At 38.6% G+C, this 17,641-nt stretch overlaps 1 protein-coding gene across 3 annotated transcripts in view; it reads right to left on the bottom strand.

Annotated features, from left to right (window-relative positions):
- The window catches only part of DST (dystonin), a 4,096,730-nt gene that overhangs the window by 205,655 nt on the left and 3,873,434 nt on the right, over positions 1-17,641 (bottom strand). For all 3 annotated transcript variants that reach the window (XM_044063350.1, XM_044063347.1, XM_044063348.1), the window contains 2 exons: positions 16,606-16,749; positions 3,107-3,295 (listed from right to left, as the gene is read on the bottom strand). In XM_044063350.1, the coding sequence (XP_043919285.1) occupies positions 3,107-3,295; positions 16,606-16,749 (333 nt within the window). The remainder of the gene's footprint in view (positions 1-3,106; positions 3,296-16,605; positions 16,750-17,641) is intronic.

The raw sequence follows: 17,641 nt of genomic DNA, 5'->3' as shown, positions 1-17,641 counted from the left end.
TTAGCTATGTTTCAATGAGCAAAACAGTGTCAGGAGAGTAAAGGGAAAGGTGTGCATGTAGGTCTCAGCTCTTGTTTGTGATGCTTCTAATGTTTCTATTAAGCAAAAGCAGGTCAGAGGGTTTTGGGGGAGGTGAGCAATGGTGTGAGTGGAGTTTTGTATTGTTGAGTGGTTGTTGTGTTAGGGCCAAGGTTTTGGTGTACATCTCCATGAAGGGCCAGTTTGGGAGTGAGCTCCACTATGGTGTGGAAGATGTTAGTAATATATGTGGTATTTTATGGATGGTGTGTTAGTTTGGAATGATGGTAATGGGGTGAATGAGATCTGGTGAAAGATGGAGGGGTAAATGTGAAGGTTTAAAGAAGTTGCATCAGTAATGATAGTGTTAGTAGTGGCAGGATGAGGTGGTGTTCTGGGATTAGTGCGGTAGTATGAGGTAATATAGTGATATAAGGGCCAGTGATGCTAAGATGTTAAATAGAGTAATAGTTGAGTTAAATTAAGCAGGGGATTTGTGTAGTGAAATTAAGGTGGTCTGTCAGAAATGTGTGTGGTGGTGTTAGTGATAGTGTGTAAGCTTAGTTATGAAATAGAAGGAATAATGTGGAGTGTGAGTAGTAACAGGTTGCATATGTATGTAGGTACAGGCTGTTGAAAGAGGTAGTCGAAGGTGTTTTCGAATACATGTTGAGGAGATAGGTGGGAGTGGCTAACAGGTGTTTAACTGTTGGTGAATGCTGGTTTGCCTTTGTGAAATGGTGGGAGTGGTCATGGTGTATAAATCTAATGCAAGTGGGAGTGGGTGGAATGGCAGTAAAGTAAAGGAGCGTAGTGAGCCAGAGTGCAGGAAGGGTGAACGCAGTGGGTAGAACCAGGTTCCCAGATGAGCAAAGAAATTAAACTTTTAGTGAGTGTCAAGTGAGTAAAAAAGCAGAATGTTTTAAGTGTTCTTGTCCTATCAGTGACTGGTATGTGAGAGAGAAGAGGGAATTATAAACCGTGCTTGTTTAACAGCAGTTTCCAATAAAAATGGAAACCGTGGGGATGACAGTGACAGCGCTGTGTTTACATCATTACTATTTAACAATTACTACACTTCTGGCTAGTTACTGAAGACTTGTTCTCCACATTAAACAGAACTTGATAAGAACAAATTATAAAACACAAACATTTAAAAAGTTTGATTTTTTTTATTATGGAAAATGAAACAGTTTCTGTTGATTGTATATTACAAATGAGGACAGCTAAAATATTAAACAATCACAATTAACATAACTGAATGAAAAGTATCATTTTAAAAGTTTTTTTCATAACTATATGGTAAATTTGTATTTATTGGTAATTTTAATGAGGTTTCTTATAGCATGGTTTTAGGATTTCGTTATTGGATGAATTTCATCATTTGATTTGTTTAATAACATATTTAAATGACAAATCATCTGCCTGATGTCTACAGTCTAAGGCACAATGCATGTTATAGGATGACCTGTTGGAGACTCTTCAACCTGCACCTGCCCATATACTCAGAAGGAGAGTCAAAGTAAGCAGGTGCCACTGATCTGTGACCAATCTGTTTACCAGGTTCAACCTAAACAGGTATGAGCTCCAGCAAATTACCAGAGGCAGAGTGGAACCAGAGACTCAGAATGTATTCCCCAATGGTGGGAGAATGGGGCCATCCTCTCCTGATGTTTCATTTTCAAATAGGGCTGATGACTGGTTTAGGCTTATGGGATCCCTAGTTGATAGTAAGCAAAGCACTTAGAGGGTCTTGGAGTGGAATGGCTGAACTCTGGACTTATCATGGGAAGGTTTAAGATTAGGCCTGATCTCTTTAGGTATTCTTCCCTATGACAATGCTCCAATTTACTCTTAGGGCTGTAAGCAAGACCACCCAACAGTCTCCACATCTGAAGAATGTTTGCTTACCCATCATAGTATACTCCTCACATAGGAAATCGAAAAGGTTCCAGACTGGCAGTTTGTATTCTAGTTCTTTGCCTTATCTATAGATCTGTCTCAGAGAAGTTTACTTCTAGCATTTGCTTAGCTGATGAGCCAGCAAATTCATATTACTGCCTTATCACAGTCATGATGTCCATAAGTAAAGGAATAATTTTATAACAGTGAAACAAATGTTTTTATTTCTGGATATTATAACAAACCCGGAAAAGTCCTCAAGCACCCCACTGCAAAGGATTCAAATTTTCCACCACAGTCTCTCTTCCAGAGAACACACAGCTGTCATATGGATACAATATGCTCTCCCCAGTCAGTACTATAGTGCCCAAACAACTAGCCACAGCCAAACAGTGAACAGATAAGGTGGGTATCTTGACACTACTCTGACATGCTGTAGATATTATCAATGTCTATACCTTTTTTTAGCAAATTCCATAATTTCTATAGTCATCTACACAGCAAAATGAATGATTAATGAATATTATAGTATTCATTGCCATATATTACACAAGTGTAAAAATAAACTGTTTTTGTCTGATAGAAGTTATTTTAATTTGAGCATTTTTGTGTATGATTTAGGATTTGATCTTGATAGTAATTAAAAATGCTTGAAGACAGTAATAGAAGATAAAATATGTATGGCTTCTCTTTGGTCTAGTCTCTTTTCTTCTAAAAGCAAAGCTCAAACATCAATAGTTTTTAGGACTATATTTTCTAAAAAAATATTTAGAGTAATTTTGTACAGATTTTAGCAGATTTTAAAAAAAGTTTCATGTCATAATTTTAAACAAATATTTTACTGTTGATGTATATGATTTTGCTTGCACTCTAGTGATAATTGATGCTCTGAAAACGGTCTGTGTATAAATGTGTTCATTCAACAAACATATAACAATGAAAATGAAATTAAATCTTTATATTATTATACTCTTCAATACAATGCATGTGTGCACCTAGTCATACGTATTCAGCGGAAAAAATGTGACCAACAATATGTCTGGAGAGCGTTTAATATTAATGAATCGCTTTTATAAAAGTTTTTACATTTTTTTTATTTATGTCATTTTTGATTATAAACTGTAAAGAGAAAGTGGAAGATTTGAGTAAGAGTCTTTCTAATTTGTAATGAGTCATTGAGAATTACCTGGTGTTCAGCAATGAGTGATTTCACATCATCAATTTCTTCTGGGATGGCATCCTTATCTTTCTTGTTAAGAGTCGATTCTGCCCACTGCAGCCACTTTAGCAAGGTCTCCAAGAGCTCCTTGTTTGCAATAACTTCCCCAAGTGCCCCATTCAGCCTTTGTTGATGCTGTTTGGTCCATGCCAGTACCTGCACGTTTGATGAAACAGGAAAGAAATTACAAGCTACTCTTCTTTAAGACACAAGATACAGCCACTGTCAGTAAGCCTTCGTGACTCAGTATTGCACTAAACAAATTGTTATATTTCATAACAGTCACTGAAAGCAAGGCTTCATCATATTTATCTCAGATTTGTTTAAATACCTGAGAACTTATAAGTGTGAGCAGTAAATTATGTTGTGATAATTTAAACTTATATTCAACAAAGCTGACTCGTGCAACTTATAAACAGACATTTGCTATGCATTATTTTTCAGTCTACATCTGCCAACCATCCTTACATAAGTGAATATACTAAAAGATATTCATTTTAAATATACTGTATACTATTTAATACTAATAATATTACCATGAAACCCTCAATGGGCTTGTCACTAACCCATTCAGGCAACTTCTCTGAATTGTTGATTTTTTTTTTACTCAGGATGATATATATTTTCTGGCATGTAAAGTTTATAATTTGATAATAATAAAAAAAATCTTAAGCTGGAGGAGGCAGTGCCCAATAAAACAATTACCATACATTTAAAACAAAAATGGATAAACTTAAACAGAAAAAAATAACTGTGTTGGTTTTTAAACAAGTAAATGAAATCACGAAACAAGTTACGCTAATTCATTAATATACTGATAAAAGATTTGATGAAGTACTTAAATGAAAAATGTTAGTGTGAACACTTTAAAAAAGTCAAACATAAAATAGGGATTAGGACTCTTTCAACACAGCAAATATTCCCAAACCAGTTCTGACTATACATGTATGCCTAGAAGGCTGGCTATAACATCTCCATAAGGGGGAAATATTTTCTTGAAGCAAAGTCTGGTACAATCTCTGGTAAGCCATTTCTTAACTGGATGTCCAGGAAATTGGGCTGCATGAAAGTGCTTAATGTCTGCCAAGTTACCAGTACACCAGTTTTCTACTGAAAATAAATTAAGGATACTGAAGGCAATTTCCATTGCAGAATGCCTGATGTATAGCCCTTCCAAAAGATACACTAGCCCTGGAGTTGCATTTCAGGCTGTAGTGCTTCATAAATTCATGTGCTAATGGCTACCAGGCTGTGTTCAACATAACGCATTCCAGGATCATGCACTAGAAGGGACTACCCTCCATCCCCACCCCCATGCTGGAATTAACTTTTCCCATGCTGGTCAAGGCAGATTAGCCTCATGCTAACAAAAGACAACTGAAAAAACTTCCTTGCTAGGAAACCTAACAAAAAGTCCATCATGCAAACCTCATTCCCTAGAAATACCAAAAGATGAAGAGACCAAATAGATTATAGCTCAGAAATCAGGTTTAAGAGGAAAAGAAGATATATAACAGTAAAAGTAGCTGACTCCAAGTTCGACTTCAGACCCGTGATGAGTGGAGTACCACAGGGTTCCATCCTGGGTCCTCTCCTGTTCGGCATCTACTTCTCTGAAGTGCAGGCCAACACAGAAGGTCTTTGGCTAACAAAGTTCACAGATGAATGCAAACTGGGAGCCATAACAGAATCACTTAATGATGCAGACATTCTACAAAAGGGCCTCACAGAGACAGATGCTTGGTGTCAAAGTCATGGCCTCAAGCTCAATGGCAAGAAGTGCATTGTCATCCCCACTGGGAAAAACTTGGGAAAACTTGGTAGCCATGAGCTACCACGTAGGCGGTAGCTCATAAACACTGAAAGTGTGATAGGAGACCTCGGGACATGGGTGGACAGTAGTCTCTCCCTTGATAACCACATCACCACAGTAGCCAGGAAATCCTTCTACATGGTACACCTCATCACAAAAGGGTTCTCCTCTAGAAAAAAGGAGGTCATTGTTCCTATCTACTCATCCCTCATCAGACCCATTATAGAGTACAATGCCCCGTTTGGCATATATCTCACAAGACACCTACAACAATTGGAAAGGCCACAGAAATACCTCACTAAGAGGATTACTGGCCTCAAACAGATGCTCTACACAGACCGTCTCAAAAAACTCCAGCTCTACTCCGTCGCACATCACCTACTCAGAGGCGATCTCTGCCTAACATACAAAGCTATGTCAAACCCGGAGCTGTTGGACATGCTACACTTAAAGAAATCCCAGTCTCTCCGAACCACATGATCCAGGGACATAAACTCTGTCACCACAATAAACAGAACATGCTAGAGGGATAGATTCCTGTCCCAGAGACTTCCCATACTCTGGAACAAACTACCCATTCATGTCAAGCAAAGCTTCTCATTGGCCCTCTTTAAGAAAAATCTTGATGACTGGATGGGAAATAGAAAATTCATCCCGGGGATCAATTCTGTGGCACTGCTTGACAGGGGCACAGGAAATAATTTTCTTGGGTGGCGAAAGCCAGGGAACCTTTTTGGCTAGTCTTATATAGGCCCTAGGGCCAATAGCCTAGTACCTACCTATGAACTTATGAACCTATAATATGGTAAAATAAGTCACTATAAAACATGGAATAGGAATCTCGGCACATAAAAGATAGAAACTCAGACCAATGAGAAGGTCATCTTCCTGGACATATAAATCAATCAAGCTGAACGAAGGACAAATATGACAGTATATTAATCATAAAGTTCACCTTTCAGAGTGAAGATCACTTTTTTTTCACTAGGGGTAAATCTAATAATTTTGCCTATCAATGGTGAATCATAGACTAGCCTTCTTCCATCTCATAGTATGCCTAGAGGGTTGAGGTGTTTCATGGTGTGAGCACTTCTTAGCCTGTCATCAATCAAGGAGGAAGCAGATGATCTGCCTAGTCCTGACGACTGATACCTATTCAGCTGCAAAAACTGGGTGTACTCCAGATTGAGAACTTCCTGTTAAGGGTCTTCCCTTGACTCAGAAGGGTCTTCATTTAAGGAGGTATATTAGGTCTGCTTATGCCAAATCTTGTAGTTCAAGGCATATTAAGCATTCTATCCTATACAGTATCCCACCTCTGCAAGAGGGAATGAAAACTGCCCCAGTGTGTCAGTATAAAGTGGAATAGATAGCTGTCTTCCAGAAGTTAGCATGTTACACGAACAGGTAGGAAGTAGTTATTCTACATATGTCATCTCAGGCTGGAAGTTGTGTTCCAATCCCTTCATGGTTAGAGGTTGTTCTAATGTGCAGTTTTTTCTTGCTGAGATCACAGTTAGGCAATGCATGTTATATGAACATATAGGATACGGACACTCCTATATCATCTATAGGAAACCGAGTGTGTGTGAGGGGATAGGAAGTCACCAGTTTTTTTTTTTTTTTTTTTGTACTGTACATGTTAAAGGACAATCTAATGTTCTGATGGACCTTTGAATGAAACATTGACAATTAGTCAACAGGGTCAGTATCAAGTAGAATAGACAGCTATCTTCCAGAAGGTGGTCACTCCAGCAGAATGTAGCAATGCCCAAGTTTTGTAAAGTCAAGTACAGAACAGAGCAATGAGAGGTAAACTCATTCACAACACAATTTGTGAGGGGCAGAGCAAATGCATTCCAGTACTTGTTTTCCAGGTGTCCCTCATTTCTTGTCCACTGGTTTCACTTTAAAAGGACTCATTGGCACGTGGTTGCTAAGCACCAGGTTCCAGAACCTTCAGATATTTGACTTTTTGATAAGTCATTTTAGTCCGAGTATCATGTATTCCAGCACTGTAACTTCCTTGCCACAGTATACATTCTGTTTTGGATTGTTTTCATTTATAGATGACTCCAAGAAGAAACTACATATGTTAGAGACTGAAAGATAGTCTTTTATGCGTGCTAGTTACAAGACAAAGCAGAAAAGATTCTCCACCCTGCACTTAATAATCAAACATGTTTACTTCTTTATTGGGAAAGTGCAACTTGGATCAAGCCAATTTTCAGTGGAGGTCCAGAGAGAAACACTTCAGATGCATGACTTCATATCATGGGAAAAAAACCCACACAAACCCAGGGAGGTCATGCAGACTCAGCACAGAAGGCACCCCAGCCGAGAACCTCTTGCTGTGAGTAGACAACGCAAACCACTGCACCACGGCACTGTCCAGATTTCAGTTCAAAAACTATTTTTGTATCATTGTTTATACTACTGTTTGTAAGACCAGCTTCTCATATTACACTGTATAATTTTTATCTTGCTGTAAAACCTGGGCTGACTCTGAAAATGGTTTGCTTGGTTCAGTGTGCTGTACGCCAGTCAACAAATGCACAAATAAATGAAATACAGACTCAAAATGCTGTCTTACTTTATCTACTGACTGCAATAAACAGGTGTAATAACAATGCAAAAAAAACATATAACATATATATATATATATATATATATATATATATATATATATATATATATATATATATATATATATATATATATATCTCTATGTTGTGTCTTCGGCTTCCGGTTAGGTTGCCACAGTGACTCCAGTCCGCTAATGATTGGCAGTAAACCTACGATCTCCCATCCACAGGTCTAGATTTCTCTTGAACAGAGTCAGCGAGGTGCTCACGCATGTCTCACATGGACCGGGATTTTATTCCACAGCATAGGACAACGTCTCTGAGTGACAAATCTATCCCTCCACCACTGCAGTCATATTTATATATATATATATATATATATATATATATATATATATATATACACATATATATATATATATATATATATATATATATATATATATAATATATATCTCTCTCAACTTCCCCTCTGCTTCTGATTACTGATGTACATGCTTTTGCCTGTAAGAACTAAGATTTGATATACAGTACCTCTATATTCTTTTTTTTAAACTCTGGTGGATTTGGATTAATTTGAGGTGGAGAATGTCCATTAATTCGGGTTGGACATGGCCTTGTATGTCAGGCACATGTCACCTTTAAACAGACGGTATGTGAATCCAAGCATTATAATGCATGTTTATATTACATCATGCATACTGTATCGTCTGTAAACATTTTATGATGTATGTAATACTTTGTGAGGAACTTTTGGGGTCTCTCCAATTGCTGCAGATGTCGGGTGAGATACATCCCGAATGGTCGGCATTGTACTCGATCATTGGTCTGAAAAGTGAAGAGTACAGGGGAACAGTTTTCTACCCCCCCACACCATCTCCTACTTACATATATGAACTCAGAGATCGCACTACAGCGAGGACATGGGAAAACTCCCATTCTGTGCTTCTGCATACAGCACGGAACGGGAGATTTCCCTTTTCTTCACTGTAGTGCGATCTTGGAGTTGGTATACTTAAGTAGGGGTGTGTGGGGGGGGTACAGAAACGTGGGGGTGCACAAAATTGGTTTTAATGTTCTGTGTGTTTTTTTTTTTTTTTTTTGCAGTTTAGATTTTCGAGTTTCCAAAAACTCGATCATATGGTCTCGACCATATGGGTTTCCAGTTTTTGGTAATTCGACAATCTAAAGTGAATCCTTATATATATATATATATATATATATATATATATATATATATATATATATATATATATATATATATATATATAGACAGCTGTTTAAAACATTTAAACTAGCCCAAGCAAATACAATAAAAGAGTGAGAAATGCAGTATAGGTAATGTAAAATCTTACAGTCAGACATTACCAGATTAAAGTCAAGAAGAAAATACTATATAACTTGTCCACTTTGTGCAAAAACTACAACTCTGCATGAATCAACTTCAAATGCAATGAGCTAGAAACCACAGTCCATAATCACCTGTACTTCATTTTTCAGTCAGTGATATCAGCCTTCAGAAGATATTAACTTATATAGGGTACACAGCTGTAAAATGAGTCTGAGCACATGTGAAAAGCCACACAACACTTCAGAAAGCCAACCAATACTTCATCCACTGCATCCAAAACAAACAGGAGTAGTAAATCCTTTACCACTCAGCTGTGGCCATCATAACACCTAAAGTCTTTAACAGGTCAGTCCAGCAGCAGGGTACCCCAACATTAGAAACAAAGACAACATCAGCTTAATTAGCCACATTAAAAGCATGATCCAGCTCTAGGCACATGCAGCCAAAACACAAAACAAGTAATTCAAGGTAACATTCAGACAGCATATGGCAGTGGGACTGAAGAAGTCTATTCTTATTTGTCTGCTCACTGTGATTTACTATCATCCTGGAGCAGCTCCAAATCAGGAATAAAGAGGCGAGGATGAACCCAACTGTTGACCAATAAATGAGGGTCCCCAACGTTACATTCATTACAGCTGACATTAAAGGTCCTCTTTAGTAGGTAACTTCTGGGAAGAATCCCAAACACTGAACATTCAACACTCCAGGAGAAGCACAGCTGGAAAGAAGTTGAAATGTATGCGCTCAGAAGGCTGAGGTTTCAGCACCAAGATGCCAAAACAGGCATTATTGCTAGAATCATCTGAATAATAATTCATTCTGATGGTATGAAATGATAGCAAATGACCATGATGCAAATCTTTGCAATGGTGATGTTCTTGAAGAAATCACTAGAAACAGGCACGCCTCTGATGCAGTTGTCTCTGACAGTACAATTTTAAATGGGTACTTAGCTGTCTGGCTGCAAGGCAGTGCAATAAGTATTTAGTTTGGAGAGAGTTTGCTTAGCTACAGCATAGCCCTCCTTAGAAAAAAGCAAAAGAGAAAAAATAACCTGTATATCGTCTTCTACTTATGCACCATCTACAGATGAATTCAGAGCTAATAACACACATCAAGCTGATGAATGGAGATCTCTCATACATTATGTCTCAGAAAAGAAAACAGGGAGATGAATGGATTGGTTTAAGAGCAGTTAAAAAAAAAAACATTTTTTAGGAGAAAATGTAGATTAAAGATGAGTAACTCCTAATTCTTGTGAAAAAGCAAAAATGTTTCCTTACAAATACAGGTATGACGTTCAAAGATCCTACAGGCAGGGGTGATAGCCACCAAGGAGAGAAGGTTAGAGCTGCCAGATTAGCCAGTTTGAAGTGAGGATACGAAAGCCAGTTTGTCCTAAATATCAGAACTTATAGAAGAGAATGGCTCTTTGTAAGGGCAGAGAAACATGACCATCACTATTAGGCTACAAATCGGCCTTATACAAGGTTGTGATGTGTGGAGATGCCAGAAACGTGCAACAGAATTGTGAACTACCAGAGATCCAAGTAAGAAAGAAGCCGGTATAGGATACCAAAAGATTTCTTTGGCAGTTCAGTCACTTCTGAGTATTAGTTGAAAATCCAGGAAAACAAAGGATCTAAATGAGTTGTCAAGTACTGAAGTGGAACTAGCTTATACCAAATCCAACGAGGAACTTCCACAGCTCATTAAGGGATGACTTCATGAATGGAATTTGACTGCCTTAAACCATATCCTTGTAAACCATTATGAGGCAAATAAGGATGAGGTTTGTTCTTTTCTCTCTGAAATTTGCAAGGAAAATACAGATTCAGAGGAAAAGGCAAAAAAAAATGAGAGGGGGGCCTAATGGATAAGGTGTTTGCCTTACAAACACAAGGTGCAGGGTTTGAGTCTCACAAGGGATAATTGGCTAGGCTTAAAATGGCTCACAAGGCAGTTAGCCTAGTACTAATCTATGACCTCTAAAAAAAAAGATTGCAAAATTCTCTCCTGCCATGGTTGAAAGAATGCATATACTATTACGTCCCCCTTGCCTACTGAGCCACACAGAACAGGAGACATATCACAGTCTTCTATGTGGTAGAGAGCAGACTGTAGCATAACCCAACCCCAGAAGACCATGTCACCAGAAAATGAATCCTTTTTTCCTCAGAACCAGGAAATAGTTGGCGCTGCAAGACAGGGAGTCCACCAGATTATTTATTTACTTCCTGGCCAGGATGTGCCCAACTGTAAGTGGGATGCTGTACTCTGTGGCCCACTGCCAGAGGCACACAGATTCAGTGTACAAGAGGTACAAGTTTGAGCTACCATAATTTTCAAGTACCACATTATGGCCTGCTTATCCAGCCAGAGCAGGGGGATTCTGGTCCCAATTCACACTCCAGAAGATTAAAGGTTAAAACCACTCCAGAGGATTTAGGTGGCTAACATGTCTTTTAGCAATAGTTGGCTCATGTGAAGCCCCCCATTACTGGGGATTCACTTTTCTCAGCAGAAGGTAGAAGCCCTCAGGACATACCTAAACTGCATCAGGATAAGCTGCAGGATGGGAATGCCCACGTTGAGACTGTTGGAAACCATCAACTACTCCAGAAGCTGGTGTCAGGGATCTCACACCTACAGGACAGGACTGTAAGAGAGTGAGGGTTTTGTACCACGGACAATTATCCACTACAACATCTACATCTTCAGGTATGCAAATGAAACTATGAAGCTTATGTCTGCTATAAGGACATCGAAATATAGAAGGGTTTGTGTTTGGGACATATAAATTTGAGAGACTATCCAAGATGGGAAGAGTGCCAATAGTGTTCTGAAGTGTATCAGAAAGCAAAGCATGTCTGTTTCGGTTGTGGCCAGTTTAAACATGTGGGATGAGTTATTATAGATGAAGTAGCATTCTTTCTTTTTTTCTTTCTCTTTCTTTTTTTTTTTTTCTTTCCATGTCAGCACTGACAGAACACTTTTTAAAAGAAGCAGATAAAAATAAGAAGTACACAACAAGTCCTTATATTTAGACTTTATAACTGTGATCCCTAGAACCTTATAGGAAGCCGAATGGAAACAATGGTGGTCTAATGTTTAGAGTTTCACTTTGGTGCTGCCTCACCTAAAGACAACTATCTTCAGCTCCACTTCAGCTACTTCTGGACTTTGCAGCACTAAAAAAAAGCACCAGTGAGTTCAACTGCCACAAACAAATAGTTACTAAAAGCAGCAGAAATTTCCAAGTTACAGAATGAAAGCTGCATGCTCACTGATAATTTAGCACAGCTTTTTTGCCCCCAACAATTTGTAAAAAATAAAGATAAGCAAAAGACTTTCTGTGCCTATTAAAAGTAGGTGTCTACTAAAGAAGCATTTGATAGAAATAAGGAAAAACTAAGCAAGTGTCATCCTAGGGATTTTAAATATTGCTTAACTGACACTTGCAGAACCCCAAGCTTCTGCAACTTAGAATTTGTTGCTATGGGAGGCTCAGCTTTGCATGCTGCATTCCAAGCTAAACGTTTGGGGGTGGGGGACTGTTTTGCTGGATATTCTAACTTAAAAAAATAAGAATTCTTCTTTGTGTTTCATCAGTATATTTTGTCAGTTTATACTGAAGGATTACCAACAAATAAAACTGCACAGAGCAGTTTTATAATAATCAGATCTGCACTCTCACCTGTAGCTGGACACAGGGAGACATGGAGAAGCTTGTAGAAGCCTCAGTGGAGAGTATCACTTGTTTATTTCAACATCATGTTGGCATAGCCCATTCTCAGCAAACCTCTCAGACCATCTTCTCAGGGAAGGTCTTTTGCTTAAGTTCCACTACTGATATTCTTTCACATACTAAGTAACAAAGAAATAAAACTGATATATTTATTGTTCCTACGGACATGTAAACTATGTGCCCTAGTTATTTTCACTGCTGCTTCGCTGTGGATCTCATACACAGCTTTACCCCATTGTGTCACCAACCACACAATCACAGTCTATTCATGAAGGTAGTATGATCACAGTGCTGGCTAGTCCTGATGGGGTAACCCAAAGGACAGCAGCCATGGGAAATACATGGGTTCTGCACACCTGCAAATATGATGCTCAGCAGTCAGCGCTGAGCAAAACACTATGCCTGTCACCTAAAACTCCTTCATTTCTTTATGAGCTGCATTCAATAGACCACAGCATAGATATACATGTAAGGCAGTTAAGTAGTATACCTTGCCTGGAAAAAAAACTCTTATTGTCAGTCTGAATATCACCTTGGGTCTCTCCTGAAACAGTGCTAACACATTCATTTTTTTTCATTTTACTTGCGATTTTTGTCTAACCTTTCTAGTTCTACCAAATCACAATGACAAGAGAAAAACAAACAATATGGGACAGAAAACCCCTGAACTATAAAGCCAGTTGCATTTGTTAGAAACAAGCAAGTACTTAACAGGAAAATGACATTCCTTTATCAGCTTTTAATCTACGTGATACTGCAGCAAAATTCCCACAAACGTAACTAACTAACTAAATAAATAAAATACAGCATGCATCTACTAGTGGCACAGCAATTAGTGTTGCCCCTCACAGAGTCTGTTGTCCAATTCAGTTTTCAACTATCATGCATTCTCTGTGGAGTCATAATATCCTTGCAGTGTCCGCATGAGCTTTTGGCTGGTGCCAAGGACATACCATAGGTCAAATGGCAATCCTCAATAGTTCTGGGAGTGTGCATGCTATGTATGGGTGTCTATATGTGTGTGTGTGTGTGTGTGTGTGTGTGTGTGTGTGTGTGTGTGTGTGTGTGTGTGTGTGTGTGCGCGTGTGATCATTTTTGCAACAGACTGGCATCCTATCCAGATTAGTTTCTCTGCCTTGTACCCACTGAGTGCTGGGACAGGCTACAGTATCATTTAAATTGCAACAGGGAAGTGGATAAGGCAGGTATTGGACAATGAGGGAATGAAAGAATGAAGGCTGTATAGCCCGCAACAGGACTGTGTGCAGGGGAGTGCCTTACTGTTTGCATACTTAATTGACTAGGCAGTCCAAAGAAAACATCCAGATAATATGCATCTGCTTTATACATAGAGAGAGCTCATGATGCTGGCATCAAGTACGTCTGATTTTCAAAAGTATCCCTACAGTACTTCAGAACTGAAATCTATTTCAAGTTTTGGCTTTTAGTAACTACTGCTCTATTCTTCCTAAAATTTCTGAAAATGAGGAAAAACTGCAGCCAGTGCAAACATCATTCAAAGTATGAGTGTCTGGTGTCCTAAAAACATCTACATCCCTACAGTTCTGTGTTGTTATAATTGAGGAGGGAGGGACAACTTTGACTGTATATTTTAGCATGGCTTCAGTTTCCTCAAGCTGATAATATACTTCCCGGTCACTGTGGTGTCGTGGTAACTATGGTGCAGATGTCACAATGCAGTCTGTTACAAGAAATTAGATAGCCAGGGTTCACCTGCTCACAGAATATGTTTACAGAAAACATACATGCACTGCCTTTGCTTTTGTTCATAGGTTAGTACCAAGGCTAACTGCCCTTGGAGGCCATTTTAAGCCTAGCCAATTATCCCATGTGAGAATCAAACCCTATACCATGTCTGTAAGGTAAACATCTTGACCATTACCCAACTTCTTTTCATAAGCTCAGAGGTAAGTACTAGGCTAGCTGCTTGTGTGAGCCATTTTAAGCTTAGTCCATTTTCCTTTCCAGGATGAAAGTCGAACCTTGTACCTTATGTTTGTGAGGCAAACACCTTAACTATTATACCGACTGCCATCCTCCACTGTTAGCTTCCCCTCCTCTTCCAAGACTGCTTTTCTTCTGCACTTCCTGTTGTGCATCACACAATACCTTTCCTTACAGAACCTTGACCTATCTGGCTTGCTATCATGTCATACAAGTTTATCTTTTCATACTGTTGGGCATGCATGGTAACTGCTACAGAGCTGGTCAGATGGTCATTGCACTTCTGGTCAACCCTTAATACTTACAGGGTTATTAATGCATATTTCTGAAGCTGTGTCTGAATTGCATCTGATGTACTGCATGACAAAACCACAGTCACAGAAGTAGAAGTATTGCAGTGGGGATGCTATCACTCTCACAGATGATAGCATTCTGGAGAATTTGAAATCTTCTCTTTGCCTGCATTATGACACCATAAGTTTGCACCAAGCCTCAGCTCCATTAATCACATGCAATAATGTTCCTGTTTTGCAGATTACACATTTCCCTTTAAAGTCATTTAGGACAAAGTGCAGGTGTGTTGATAAACCACGCTTACTATGCTATTACTGACTACAGCAAAAAAGTCTTATTAACACATCTGTAACCATCTGCCAGTTTAATCCACATTTTTATTTCTACGCTGTACACGTTCTCTGCTCTAAAGGATTTTTAATAAAACAACAATGGAATCAAATATCAGACACTTGGTTTGTGGAGTCCAGTGCTGCAGCTCCAAGAGTTAGATACACTGATTCCCAGCATCAGATTCTTACTTAGTCGAAATATCCAGTCACATATAACAGCACTTCACATACACACAATGTAATTTTTCTGCAATCCTATATTAACACCTTGATGCTGGGATACTGAAGGCAAGAGAACACAGTTCTGGTGTTCATTAAAAGAGTCATCCTATCACATTTTATGTTATTACACTTTCATTTTATTTTATTTAGCATTTGGTTACCAAGATAGTCTGACTGGGACAACAAGCATACCCCGTTTCAGCAGAAGTTCACATAGATACATGTACAGTAGTAAGACATAGTACAATGAAATAATACATTGGATACAATTTCATACTACAAATAGAAAATGCAGTGAAAAATACAGTGGCAGAGGAGTGATCTAAGTGACAGCATGAACAGAAACAGCTGTTTCTTTCAAAACTGATATGGAAGTGGCTGAATCTGTTAATGATCAATGGAATGCTTGTAAAATAACATACATCTTATAGTCATGGGTTTGGTTCCCGTAGCCTCCTGTCATATTATTTATGACTGACAAGGCTAACTAAACAAACCAAATGTCCTACATCCTAGGATACAGTTATATTTCATAAAGCAGGCATACTAAAGAAAGGTTAAATAAATAACCAAACTGATTAGATAGTCTATCTCACCTAAAATGAAAATACCACAACACTTTCAGACTGATTTCTATTTTTCTATTCACTCCATAATCTAGGAATTTCATGGGGGATTACTGAAAAAACTGTCCTGAAGGGGCTGTAGTTAGGCAGTTATGAAGGTGCTTTATCCCCTTACTGGCATTCAAGCAATAAGGCAATTTGAATTGGCCTATCGCCACCCCTCTGCTGAGGAATGTGTGATCTGTGTCACCACAGAGCGGCACAATCTTGAAGAGTTTGCATAGTATGCCACCTGCTCACACAGAATCACCTTACCTCCTCTGAAGGACTGTGGGAGTGCATGGACAGCTCTGCCCCCCCCCCCCAATTCATGAGGGACCTGAGCCAGTAATCAAACTCAGATCACCTGAGCCGTAATCAGGGCTTCATCCCTCTGCATCACTAGAGCTAGCAAGAATGATGTTTAACAGCTGTAATATTTGCACTGTATGTAATCTGTCTCTTCAAACAGCATTCAGTATCTGCCAAATATATCCTCTTTATCAGCAAATTACTATCACTAGAAAAACTGCTCTGGACATACTGACCTCCTCAAATCTAGCCCGTATGATAGTGTTCCAGTGCTTGACAGTAGTAATGGAGTCTGGATGACAGACGGCCAATATCGTCTCTCCCATACCTGTTGCTTTTGTGAGTTCAAGTCTTTTTTCCTCCAGTTTTTTCATAAATTCCTAGGATTTAAAAACATTTCAATTAAATTTTGGCATAAGTTAAAAGCACTTGTTGAGAAACTTGAACTCTATCTTGGTCACAAAAAAAAAACAATTAGAAAACAGATCTGCAAGTCTGGAGCCACTTTTTATATTACATAATGAATGAGATCACTTGGATGTAAACAGTATCTGCCTGTTAAGCTTTACTAATCATCATTATCATCTGTGTAACTGTCAGATACTAACATGATGAAAGCATCCCATACTGCTTTCAGCTGTTAAAGGCTCTTATGAAAATGTCCACAACAGATGGTGTCTAACGAGCAAAACTCAAGGATGCAGCATTTTGACTGTGTTCCCTGTGGACCTATCACTATTAGATGCCATTAAGCGTCTCAGACACATTAAAAAAAAAAAAGGCATAGCAATGGTTCTCAGGTTACACAAGGAAAAAAAAGTTAACTTAATAAAATTTATATTTTTTGCAGTACAGTCAAGGTTAACAGGGGGACAACTATCAAAACAAGTCTTTGGCACCAGAAGGGTACCCCAAATTTTTGGAATTGTATACCAATCTCCAGAATGTATCCTTCTCTGCCACTAGTGTAACTCCTATACCCCCAGAAAATGCATGTTCATGTCCAGTTTACCTTTTTAAAAACTGTCAAAATTGCAGGCTTATTAAAAAAAAATTGTATCATTTAAAAAGAGATGTATAATCATATACCAGTACTAGCTGGTCCCAATGTGAGACCAACTATGTACAAACAGATAATGTGCCATTTATAAGCACAGTGATCTCCTCCTCATATGTTGATCAGTGTATACTGCTGAACAACATGGTAACACTGTCAAACAAGACCCCCCCCCCCACACACACACACACATAATTTATACAGCAGGAAAATCC

This window comes from Protopterus annectens, chromosome 2.part1 (genome assembly GCF_019279795.1).
Source record: "Protopterus annectens isolate FY-2018-M chromosome 2.part1, PAN1.0, whole genome shotgun sequence".
Lineage (NCBI taxonomy): Eukaryota > Metazoa > Chordata > Ceratodontiformes > Protopteridae > Protopterus > Protopterus annectens.
This window is presented reverse-complemented; position numbering and strand designations above follow the sequence as displayed.